Here is a 13,122-nt window from a genome sequence, read left to right as displayed (position 1 = left end):
TGCGTGTCGATGTCATGAAACCTTCGACATCACCCATACAATTCAGATTAATCTTCTTTCCATTTGTTTTAATGACCTAAAAACAAACTAGAGGGGGGAGAAGTATCATGGACACCATTAATGGTTATAATCGACCAAGAAACAACGTCACTGTTGAGTTCTGGATGGAAGAAGTGTTGTTTAAGGCATTCAAATGGTGAGATTTCCTGTGTTGAGACGTCTGTTTATCATTTATGGAAGGAGTGTCTGGTGTTAACTGATTACTCTCCTATAACATTACAACACTGAGTGTTTTACTCTTTACTTAAAATGATAAAATCCCATTCAATGTCTTTTAGAGATAATCATCTCATCTCATTATCTCTAGCCGCTTTATCCTGTTTTACAGGGTCGCAGGCGAGCTGGATCCTATCCCAGCTGACTACGGGCGAAAGGCGGGGTACACCCTGGACAAGTCGCCAGGTCATCACAGGGCTGACACATAGACAACCATTCACACTCACATTCACACCTACGGTTAATTTAGAGTCACCAGTTAACCTAACCTGCATGTCTTTGGACTGTGGGGGAAACCGGAGCACCCGGAGGAAACCCACGTGGACACGGGGAGAACATGCAAACTCCGCACAGAAAGGCCCTCGCCGGCCACAGGGCTCGAACCCGGACCTTCTTGCTGTGAGGCGACAGCACTAACCACTACACCACCATGCCGCCCTAGAGATAATCTTTTTTTTTTTTTTTAATTCTAGCATCTAAGCTTTAAACCATGCTAAGCTCCTGCCATATCCTTGCACTCTCCCCCGGCGGTATCTCCAGCCACGCCCTCCCATGTCTCAGAATTGAGCCTTAATGGTACTGAAAGGCGATTTTCTGTAAAACGGTGGAATTAAATGGTGGAAAAACCCTTGCAGAGTATGCAGTACGTTTTTGACTCCTTTCTCTGCCTTTGATGATGGCTAGGCAAAAAGGGTAAGAGCTTTTAAGCTCCGGTGGGATTGAATTGAGTTGCCTGAGAAGCTTTTCAGTCATCCAGGTCACCTTTCATAGATAATAATTGAAGAGGTTGGAGGTCTAAGTGGCTCACTGGGTGTCTTACTGGGTGTCTGTATTAGAAATAATGGAGTAGAAAAAGCACAAACTAGGAAAAAAAAAAAACATTTCATGCTGCTTGCTGCTCTGAGCACCAGATGCACTTGTCAGTATTCGGCAAAATTCCAAGTTTCCCAGAAGCCTCAGAAAAACATTGCATTATTATTATTTTTTTCTGCTGATGAATCACAGTGTAGTCCCATCCAGTGAGAATAACACGCTTAATAGAGTGGACATCAGCACAAACATATAGTAGCAAAAAAAGAGAGGCGCAATCTGCTGCGAACAAAAACCTCGAACACTAAATCTGAACAATTTACACTTCAAATAAAGGCTGAGCAAATGTATAGAGCTGAAAAAAGGTCTGCGTGTTCTCTTGAAATGAAGGTAATTTATTCCCTGAAAGGAATTTATGCTCCCATTAGTGGATTTTATGTCTTGTTACTGTCCTGTTGTTAGATATACACGACTTCACTATGTAGGTATGCTTAATAACACAGCAGAACAACACATTACTGTCTCTCCAAGCTTTTTAGCCTTTTACTGCAATGGTGGCATGTCCGTTATTTATATGAGCGTATAAGAAAAGTAAGTAAAGATATTTACCATTTGAATGTGTTCACTTGTCAGGTACTTTTATTTGAAGCAAGTGAGGCGGAATACAATCCTGAAAGGTTGAGGGTGAAACCCTGGTTTATTCACTGGAACAAGTGCCTGAAATGAACTTCTGAAAGCCCGGAATGTTCTTGGTTCTCCAGAACAGTAAGAGGTCCTCAGCTATTTGCAGAGACTGTACATCAAACCAGCGGGGAGGCATGCTTTGATGGAGAGTGGGAGGTTGCGGTTTTCTGTGTTACCTCATTTGAGGAAATGATGGTCCTAGTTGTAGTGAGGTGTCTTACTGAGTGCTGGGAAAGATACTTTAAAATGATTGTTGTGTTGATTTGAAAGAGGAAACTGCCTCCAACCAACTGATGAGTATTTGAAGCCAACTGATGGGATATGGGAATCAGCTCTCAGGAAAGGGGGAACCAACATACGAGAGGTGGGGAGCAAGCATGATGAACTGGGAACCAACTGAGAGGAGATGGGAAACATCAGCCTGGAAACAGGAAATGGGACCCGACTGATGGGAAAAGGAAACAACCAACCAGAGCACAAATGGAATTTATCTGAGGGGAAATGGGAATTGATGAAATGGAAGTGACAGATAGCTGACTGGAAATGTGACCAACTGACAGAAAGTATAAACAAGACTTAAGGGCTTTGCTGAAGGGCTCAACGGTGGCAGTCCTCAGATTTGACCTTACAACTTCTGGTCAGGGTGGTGCAACAAGGAGAGTTACCACCTCATAGTATTCATGGTGTCCTGCAATGGAATGGGCAGCACGGTGGTGCAGTGGTTACCACTGTCACCTCATAGCAAGAAAGTTCTGGGTTTGGACCTCACAGCACAACCTTTCTGTCTGGAGTTTGCATGCTCTCCTCGTGTCTGTGTGAGCTTCCTCCAGGTGCTCCGGTTTCCCCTACAATTCAAAGACATGCAGATTAGGTGAAATACCCAGTCAATGGGGTTGTACAAGACAGTGCATACAGTGGTGCTTGAAAGTTTGCGAACCCTTTAAAATTTTCTATATTTCTGCATAAATATGACCTAAAACATCATCAGATTTTCACACAAGTCCTAAAAGTAGATAAAGAGAACCCAGTTAAACAAATGAGACAAGAATATTATACTTGGTAATTTATTTATTGAGGAAAATGATCCAATATTACATATCTGTGAGTGGCAAAAGTATGTGAACCTTTGCTTTCAGTATCTGGTGTGACCCCCTTGTGCAGCAATAACTGCAACTAAACGTTTGCGGTAACTGTTGATCAGTCCTGCACACCGGCTTGGAGGAATTTTAGCCCATTCCTCCGTACAGAACAGCTTCAACTCTGGGATGTTGGTGGGTTTCCTCACGTGAACTGCTCGCTTCAGGTCCTTCCATAACATTTCAATTGGATTAAGGTCAGGACTTTGACTTGGCCATTCCAAAACATTAACTTTATTCTTCTTTAACCATTCTTTGGTAGAAGGACTTGTGTGCTTAGGGTCATTGTCTTGCTGCATGACCCACCTTCTCTTGAGATTCAGTTCATGGACAGATGTCCTGACATTTTCCTTTAGAATTTGCTGGTATAATTCAGAATTTATTGTTCCATCAATGATAGCAAGCCGTCCTGGCCCAGATGCAGCAAAACAGGCCCAAACCATGATACTACCACCACCATGTTTCACAGATGGGATAAGGTTCTTATGCTGGAATGCAGTGTTTTCCTTTCTCCAAACATAACGCTTCTCATTTAAACCAAAAAGTTCTATTTTGGTCTCATCCATCCACAAAACATTTTTCCAGTAGCCTTCTGGATTGTCCATGTAATCTTTAGCAAACTGCAGACGAGCAGCAATGTTCTTTTTGGAGAGCAGTGGCTTTCTCCTTGCAACCCTGCCATGCATACCATTGTTGTTCAGTGTTCTCCTGATGGTGGACTCGTGAACATTAACATTAACCAATGTGAGAGAGGCCTTCAGTTGCTTAGAAGTTACCCTGGGGTCTTTTGTGACCTCGCCGACTATCACACGCCTTGCTCTTGGAGTGATCTTTGTTGGTCGACCACTCCTGGGGAGGGTAACAATGGTCTTGAATTTCCTCCATTTGTACACAATCTGTCTGACTGTGGATTGGTGGAGTCCAAACTCTTTAGAGATGGTTTTGTAACCTTTTCCAGCCTGATGAGCATCAACAACTTTTTTTCTGAGGTCCTCAGAAATCTCTTTTGTTCGTGGCATGATACACTTCCACAAACACGTGTTGTGAAGATCAGACTTTGATAGATCCCTGTTCTTTAAATAAAACAGGGTGCCCACTCACACCTGATTGTCATCCTATTGATTGAAAACACCTGACTCTAATTTCACCTTCTAATTAACTGCTAATCTTAGAGGTTCACATACTTTTGCCACTCACAGAAATGTAATATTGGATCATTTTCCTCAATAAATAAATGACCAAGTATAATATTTTTGTTTCATCTGTTTAACTGGGTTCTCTTTATCTACTTTTAGGGCTTGTGTGAAAATCTGATGATGTTTTAGGTCATATTTATGCAGAAATAGAGAAAATTCTAAAGGGTTCACAAACTTTCAAGCACCACTCTATTTAGTGCCGGTCCCAAGGCTGGAAGGATGGCATCCAGTATAAAAAAATCTAAGGGGTTGATGCCAAATCAACTGGGGCTTCACCTTTTATTCCTCTCCTGTCAGAAACTATGTGACGAAGCAAATAAACTTAAACTTAATTGGCATCCAAGGTTCACACCCAGTGTTCCGGATCCTGATTCTGGATCCACTATGACCCTGTCCAAAGACCTTCCTGAAGATATGTGTTTGCTGTTGGTGACTGCTGAGGTACCCCGATCCTGACTTTTGGCTGTTCAGTTTGTCTTTTTTATTCACTACTTTGATTCAGCTACATGCTGCAGTTTTTCCCCCCAGTTTTCAGTCACCTACTGTAGGTAGTAGAGACCAGTTTTTGAACATGTTCTAATGAATATGTAGCAGCCAGCAGTCCCATAGCTCTCAAACTCCTGTGAATTTCCTTTTTTGCATGTCATTTCATCATGTTGTGAATAACGTGGAGCAAGCCGTGTTGATGTTGTTCCTCCGACAGCCTCTGAAGTAAGCACTCTTCAGGGAACGTTGTGCTAATATACACAGGGAACTGCATGGGAGATGAGAGCTTTCAGCCTAAATGTTCCTGGACAAAGTGCTTAGCTTCCAAATTGGCTGCAGAAAAGTTTCCTCGTGACAGTTGCCCTCTGAGACGAGCTTGCTTAATCACAGCTCAGGACTTTATCTTTCTTTCTCCGTGTGTGTGTGTGTGTGTTGTCTTTATTTATTTGTATGGTTGTCTGTCTCTCTGACTTAAACAAAATCTACCTGGAAGAAGTGCTTAGCTTCCAAACTGGCTGTGGAAAAGTTGTCTAGTGAGAGTCACCCTTTGAGAAGTGCTCACTTAATCACTTTATATTTTCTCTCTGTGTGTCTTTATTTACGTGGATGAATGTCTGTCTTTTTGATTTTACCCAAATCTACCTGGTGAAAGTTCTTAGCTACAAATATTGCCTCAGAGCCATGGTTCTTAAAGTGGGGTCCAGGGACTCCCAGGGGTCTGTGAGTAGTGGAAACCACAACCCACTATTATCAAAATGATTATAACTACAGTGGATATAAAAAGTGTGCACACCCCGTTAAAATGATTGTTTTTTTCTGATGTAAAAAAATGAAATCATGATAAATAATTTCAAAACTTTTCGCACCTTTAATGTGAACTATAACCTGTACAATTAAATTAAAAAACAAACAAATCTGTTAGGGGGAAAAACATAAAAAATTTTAAAAATGTACAATAAGTTGGTTGCATAAGTGTGCACACCCTTAAACTAATACTTTGTTGAAGCACCTTTTGATTTAATTACAGCATTCAGTCCTTTTGGGTCAGAGTCTATCAGCCTGCCACATCTAGGCTTGGCAATATCTTCCTTGCAAAAGCGCTCCAAATCTGTCAGATTGTGAGGGCATCTCTTGTGCACAGCCCTCTTCAGGTCACCCCACAGATTTTCAATCGGATTTAGGTCTGGGCTCTGGCTGGGCCGTTCCAAAACTTTTTGGGGTCATTGTCATGCTCATCTCATCTCATCTCATTATCTCTAGCCGCTTTATCCTTCTACAGGGTCGCAGGCAAGCTGGAGCCTATCCCAGCTGACTACGGGCGAAAGGCGGGGTACACCCTGGACAAGTCGCCAGGTCATCACAGGGCTGACACATAGACACAGACAACCATTCACACTCACATTCACACCTACGGTCAATTTAGAGTCACCAGTTAACCTAACCTGCATGTCTTTGGACTGTGGGGGAAACCGGAGCACCCGGAGGAAACCCACGCGGACACGGGGAGAACATGCAAACTCCACACAGAAAGGCCCTCGCCGGCCCCGGGGCTCGAACCCAGGACCTTCTTGCTGTGAGGCGACAGCGCTAACCACTACACCACCGTGCCGCCCATTGTCATGCTGAAAGGTGAAATTCCTCTTCATCTTCAGCTTTCTAGCAGACACCTGAAGGTTTTGGGCCAAAATTGACTGGTATTTATAATTCCTTCCACCTTGACTAAAGCCGCTGTTCCAGCTGAAGAAAAACAACCCCAAAACATGATGCTGCCACCACCAGGCTTCACCGTGGCTATGGTGTTCTTTTGGTGATGCGCAGTGTTGTTTTTGCGCCAAACATACCTTTTGGAATTGTGGCCAAAAAGTTCAAACTTGGTTTCATCAGACCGTAACACATTTTCCCACATGCTTTTGGGAGAGTTGATGGATTTTTTTTTTTTGCAAAATTTAGCCGGGCCTGGATGTTTTTATTTGATCCTACCTCATAGTCCAGACATATGGAGAATATGGGAGATTGTAGTCACATGTAGTACACAACCAGTACTTGCCAGAAATTCCTGCAGCTCCTTCAGTGTTGCTGTAGGCCTCTCGGCAGACTCCCTGACCAGTTTTCGTCTTGTCTTTTCATCAATTTTGGAGGGACGTCCAGTTCTCGGTAATGTCACTGTTGTCCCATATTTTCTCCACTTCTTGATGACTGTCTTCACTGTGCTCCATGGTATATCTAATGCCGTGGAAATGTTTTTGTCCCCTTCTCCTGACTGATACCTTTCAACAATGAGATCCCTTTGATGCTTTGTAAGCTCTCTGTGAACCCTGGCTTTTGCTGGAGGAGGCAACTTGTCTGAACTTTATTTGGGGTGAATCAGAGTCATTTTAATTGATGGCAGGTGTGAACCCAAAAAGACTGAATGCTGTAATTAAATCAAAAGGTGCTTCAACGAGATATTACTTTAAGGGTGTGCACACTTATACGACCAGCTTATTGTATGTTTTTTATTTTTTATGGTTTTCCCCCAAACAGATATTTGTTTATTTTTCAATTGAATTGTACAGGTTATTGATTGATTGATTGATTGCTTTATTCCGAACAGTAAAGAAGATATAAAAAAAATTAAAAATGCAATAATCAAAACATTGTCATAAACAAACAGAATAGCGTAGCCACAAGGCAGTAGCATAATAATGTTCGGAAAGGATTAGGAAGAAGTAAATAACTTATCAAATCCTAACCTTCTATACCACCGCTAACCAAACGTCACTTTCTGCCATAACAAACTATATATACAAAAGAAACAAAAGCAAGAAACAAAAAAGAAAACATACCAACATACCAAGACATACCAACATAGTATAATATCGACCAAATCAAATCATATATACAGATACTTATGTTATACATATATACACACATACAATACATATATACAGTATACAGTACATACATATACACATATACACCTACCTATAACTATACACATCCATATGTACACAGACACCAATATCATAATTATGCATATTATGCATATATATTATATACAATTATGCATATACATACATACTCACATATGTACCCATACCCACATACATACACTTATATTATCAATAGAATGTTATTGTAATTCCTCCTCCCTAAACCTCATAAAGATCTGTTCCTTATACCTTTTTTGAACTGGTTTATAGTTGAACATTTCATGAGCTCCACATTCAAACTGTTCCATAGCTTTACTCCACAAATAGAAATACTGAACATTTTTAACGTTGTCCTAGCACTGCGAGTTTTAAATTTCAATTTCCCCCTAAAATTATAGCCCCCCCCCTCTATCCGAGAACATCGTTTGGATATTCCTTAGTACTTTATAATTCCTTACATTGTACATTATTAAGGCAATTTTACATTCTATAATATCCCTGAATTTTAAACATTTTGAATTTAAGAATAATGAATTAGTATGATCTCGGTAACCAGCGCTATGAATTGTTCTTATAGCTCTTTTTTGAAGTATAGTTATTGCATGAAGTGAACATTTATACGTATTTCCCCACACCACTGAGCAGTAATTTAAGTACGGTAAAACCAGGGAACAGTAAAGAATGCGGAGCGAATTATAGTCCAGGACGTGCTTAGCTATACTCAACACAGATATGCTTCTTGATAGTTTAATTAGTATGTATTTTATATGTGATTTCCAAGTAATTCTATCATCTTTTATTACCCCAAGAAATTTATTATTAGACACTCTTCCAATATCAACACCATCTACCTGTACATTTATTGCCTTATTTGTTTTATAATTATTAAATAACATGATTTTTGTTTTAGACAGATTTAATGATAATTTATTTAGATCAAACCAACTTTTTTTTTGATTGATTGATTGATTGATTGATTGATTGCTTTATTCCGAACAGTAAAGAAGATATAAAAACAAAAAAACAAACAAAAAAATGCAATAATCATTATTGATTATAGGTCACAGTAAAGGTGGGAAAAGTTTTGAAATTATTTATCGTGGCCTCATTGTTTTACATCAGAAAAAAATATCATTTTAACGGGATGTGCACACTTTTTATATCCATTGTATATGTAAAGTCAACTGAAATCTCATGACTAATTTAATAAAAATGGCTTCTGTCAGTAGAAATGCTCTAGCTCTCTGTTGGAGAACCCCAGTTCTTGGGACTCCAAGTTAGACTATCGTCCTCTGTTGTCTAATTCTTTCTCGATGTTAAGCATTCGTGTTAACAGCTCAGGAGGGCATCCAAACATGAGTTTCTTTGCCTGGCTCACTGCCATGCTGTTTCTCAGGCTCTTCTGAGTTTAAAAGCAGCTGCTCCATGGAGTAGAACATTTAAGACAGTGCTCTCCAGATGGTGAATGTTTTTACAGAGCTTTCTGGAAACCCCGAGAGGATCTCTCTCCGGCCTTGGAAGAATTGGGTTAGCAAGTGGAGGCAGTCGCCTGGCTGACACTGATAAGGTGATTACAGGGAGAGCACACTCTAACTGCAGCTTCTTATTGTCTGAACATTTACACAATTACATTATGGCGGGAAGAGGCATCGCACCCGACACTGATCTAACCATCTGCAGAGCTGGAGCTGGGTCTGCAAGCTTGTGTATTGCAATGTATACAAGTCCACACACATCACTTGGCATGGGAGTGCCTCAAGGGTGTACTCTGGGCCCGACTTTATAGTGTTTATGAGTGGCTGGGTATCTATGTAACACTTGAATCTCCTTGAGATAGTTGGAGTCTTTGCGCCTTTATAATCTGTGTGCTGTTGAGGTGTGGACTTGTGCTTGTGGAAGAGTGTGATCCCTGTGACATGAAATGGTAATGCAGTTCTGTCTTCCCATCCCCACTGTCGATGCTTCAAACACCGATTCCTCTTATCTACCCTTTCGTCTCCTGAGAACCCTTATCTGCTTACTTTGTTGGGAGTGAAAAGAGATAATTAATTGCCTTCAGCCATTTTTACACGTACCAATGATACTTGTATTCTGAGGTAGTTTCTATTTGTGCTTGGGTTCAATACATTTGGTCAAGCATGGAAGGTCCATAAAAAAAAAAAAAAGCTGTGATTCACCTGAAAATGGTGATCTGGCTTCTCATCAAGTGAATGTGGGTGTCAATGATAGCAGGCACTGAATAATGTGACAGGCTGAACTTGACCCAATACTTCCTGTTTCAAGTTTTATAATGGTTGATTGTGATCTGTTCTTATATCTGTATTTGGCGTGAAGTAGTCAAGTGACATCATCCAAACCATCAAAAAATGGGGTTAGGGTTATATATTACAAACTTTATACAGTGTTTATAGATAAGCTAGCAGCTACAACTGAAAGACACATATGTTTAATGCGTAAGACACTGATTAAAAAAAAAACAGTCAAAGGCAAGATGGTTGTAGCAGGCAGTGTTGCCACTTCACAGCTCCAGGTTTCCCAGCTTGATCCTGAGCTTGGGTTACTGCCTGTGCGCAGTTTTGCATGTTGTCCACATGAGCTTTCTTCAAGTTCTTCCATTTCCTCACAGTGTCCATAAAAATCTTGGTAGGCTGACTGGCGACTCGAAATTGCCCCTAGCTGTGGATAAACAGGCATCCCGTCCAAAGAGTATTCCCACTTCGGGTCCAGTGTTCCTGGGAGGTGCTTTGATCCTGACCAGGATAAAGTCCTTCCGGATGATGAATGAATTAATGACAAACAATAAAAAATACATGCAGAGCAGAGACGACTTTTAGTCAATACACAGTTTGGAATGACCTTATCAGTGTGTGAAAAAGAAATCTTGGACGATGGCGCCCTCACAAAACCATCCATCCATTACCGCTTATCCTGTGCAGGGTCACAGGCAAGCTGGAGCCTATCCCAGCTGACTATGGGTGAGAGGCAGGGTACACCCTGGACAAGTCGCCAGGCTGACACATAGAGACAAACAACCATTCACACCTACAGTCAATTTAGAGCCACCAATTAGCCAAACCTGCATGTCTTTGGGGGAAACCGGAGCACCCGGAGGAAACCCACACAGACATGGGGAGAACATGCAAACTCTACACCGAAAGCCCCCTGTCAACCACTGGGTTTGAACCCAGAACCTTCTTCCTCTGAGGCAACAGTGCTAACCACTACACCACCATGCCGCCCCCTCTCAAAACCATCCCAGAATTAGTCCTAGGTCTGTGGACCCTGAGATACTAGATACAGAGTTTTTAAGTAACCAAATAACATTCTACTAACATCTTTAACAGACACTGTTGCCTAAGATGTTTTAATTTTAAGAAATTTATTTTTGAATCCTTATAATACTTACTCAATACTTAGCTCCAGTACAATACTGTAGAGTTTAGCGTGTGGGATAATATTGTATACAATTGTTTTTTTTTGTTTGTTGACCAAATCTTTCTGGATTCAAGTTTGGAATAAATAAGGCATGATATGAAAATAATCAAGAAGAAGATGGTGTGATGTGATCTTCCTACTGCACATCATACCTGATCAAATTTCATCTTCAAGCTAAATCACATTAGTCGACTTTATTGCACACTCCAGGAAGTCCAGGAACTGTGATTTGATGAGTTATTTTCTCCTGATAGGATCTCGGAGCTCATACAGCAGTCAGCACAGCCACACAGGTTCTGATCTGAGACCTCTGCAGTCTCCAGAGCACCACATTGAGCCCATCTATGAGGACCGGGTTTACCAGAAAGGCCCAATGAGGAGCCTGAGTCAAAGTCAAGCAGAACCCCCTGCTCCAGGACATACTGGGACCTACCGGACCAACACTGGTAAGTTCCTCTGCAGATTGTGTGCATGTGATTCAGTCTCATGGCTGAGAAACCATTCTCATTTCTTCAAGAGCAGCAGATCCTCGCTAATCCACCATGACGTTTCTCATAGCCAAGTAGTGACCTCTTTAGAGCTAAATATACAGTATGTGTGCTTGAGGGGATGCTGTAAGCCTCTGAGATGTTCCGACCTCGTTGAAATGTCTCACAATAATGCTTTGAGTTTGATCTCAGGTCAGGAAAAAGCATGCTAATCCAATTAGATGCTAATTGTTTCCTTTTTTGATGCATGAAGGAATTAATCGTGGCTTTTCTTCAAGATGCAAAAGAGTGTTATTTAGTTAGGTATTTGAGGGCAAAACCTCATGGGAGGTTGAACCTCTGAACTTGTAATCTAATGTAATGTAAGCATCTGTTTTATACAGGGCACTCCACAATTATTGGCACCCCTTGTAAAGAATAGTAAAAAGGGTTAGAAAAAAAATCCACCTTCTGGTGAAGTCGCTTCATCTCACTGAAAAAATGAGAAAAGTCCAATCTTTAATTTAAATAAATTTATTGGAGGGGCAATAATTATGGAGGGCTCTGTAACTGTTACATTTACAGTGCCTTGCAAAAGTATTCATCCCCCTTGGTGTTTGTCCTGTTTTGCTGCATTACAAGCTGGAATTAAAATGAATTTTTGGAGGGTTAGCACCATTTGATTTACACAACATGCCTACAACTTTAAAGGTGCACTTTTTTATTGTGACACAAACAATAATTAAGATGAACAAAACAGAAATCTGGAGTGTGCATAGGTATTCACCCCCCCAAGTCAATACTTTGTAGAGCCACCTTTTGCTACAATTACAGCTGCAAGTCTCTTGGGGTATGTCTCTATTAGCTTAGCACATCTAGCCACTGGGATTTTTGCCCATTCCTCAAGGCAAAACTGCTCCAGATCCTTCAAGTTAGATGGGCTGCGTTGGTGTACAGCAATCTTCAAGTTATGCCACAGATTCTCAATTGGATTGAGGTCTGGACTTTGATTAGGCCATTCCAGTGCATTTAAATCTTTCCCTTTAAACCATTCCAGTGTAGCTTTAGCAGTATGTTTAGGGTCATTGTCCTGCTGGAACGTGAACCTTCATCCCATTCTCAAACCTCTGGCCGACTCAAACAGGTTTTCCTCCAGAATTGCCCTGTATTTAGTGCCATCCATCTTTCCTTCAGTCCTGACCAGCTTTCCTGTCCCTGCAGATGAACAACATCCCCACAGCATGATGCTGCCACCACCATGCTTCATTGCAGGGATGGTGTTCTGAGAGTGTTGGGTTTGCGCCATGATGGCCAAAAAGTTCATGATGGCCAAAAGTTTCCCATGATGGCCAAAAAGTTCAATGTTTGTCTCATTTGACCAGAGAATATTCTTCCATGTGTTTGGGGAGTCTGCCACATGCTCTTGGGCAAACTCCAAACGTGATTTTTTAAGCAATGACTTTTTTCTGGCCACTCTTCCATAAAGCCCTGCCCACTCTCTGGAGTGTATGGCTTAAAGTGATCCTATGGACAGATACTCCCATCTCCGCAGTGGATCTTTGCAGCTCCTTCAGTGTTATCTCATCTCATCTCATTATCTCTAGCCGCTTTATCCTTCTACAGGGTCGCAGGCAAGCTGGAGCCTATCCCAGCTGACTACAGGCGAAAGGCGGGGTACACCCTGGACAAGTCGCCAGGTCATCACAGGGCTGACACATAG

At 41.4% G+C, this 13,122-nt stretch overlaps 1 protein-coding gene across 6 annotated transcripts in view; it reads left to right on the top strand.

Moving 5' to 3' along the window:
- The window catches only part of ctnnd2a (catenin (cadherin-associated protein), delta 2a), a 789,966-nt gene that overhangs the window by 455,435 nt on the left and 321,409 nt on the right, over positions 1-13,122 (top strand). For all 6 annotated transcript variants that reach the window (XM_060899742.1, XM_060899744.1, XM_060899741.1 and 3 more), the window contains one exon: positions 11,190-11,381. In XM_060899742.1, the coding sequence (XP_060755725.1) occupies positions 11,190-11,381 (192 nt within the window). The remainder of the gene's footprint in view (positions 1-11,189; positions 11,382-13,122) is intronic.

This window comes from Neoarius graeffei, chromosome 19, assembly GCF_027579695.1.
Source record: "Neoarius graeffei isolate fNeoGra1 chromosome 19, fNeoGra1.pri, whole genome shotgun sequence".
NCBI lineage: Eukaryota > Metazoa > Chordata > Actinopteri > Siluriformes > Ariidae > Neoarius > Neoarius graeffei.
This window is presented reverse-complemented; position numbering and strand designations above follow the sequence as displayed.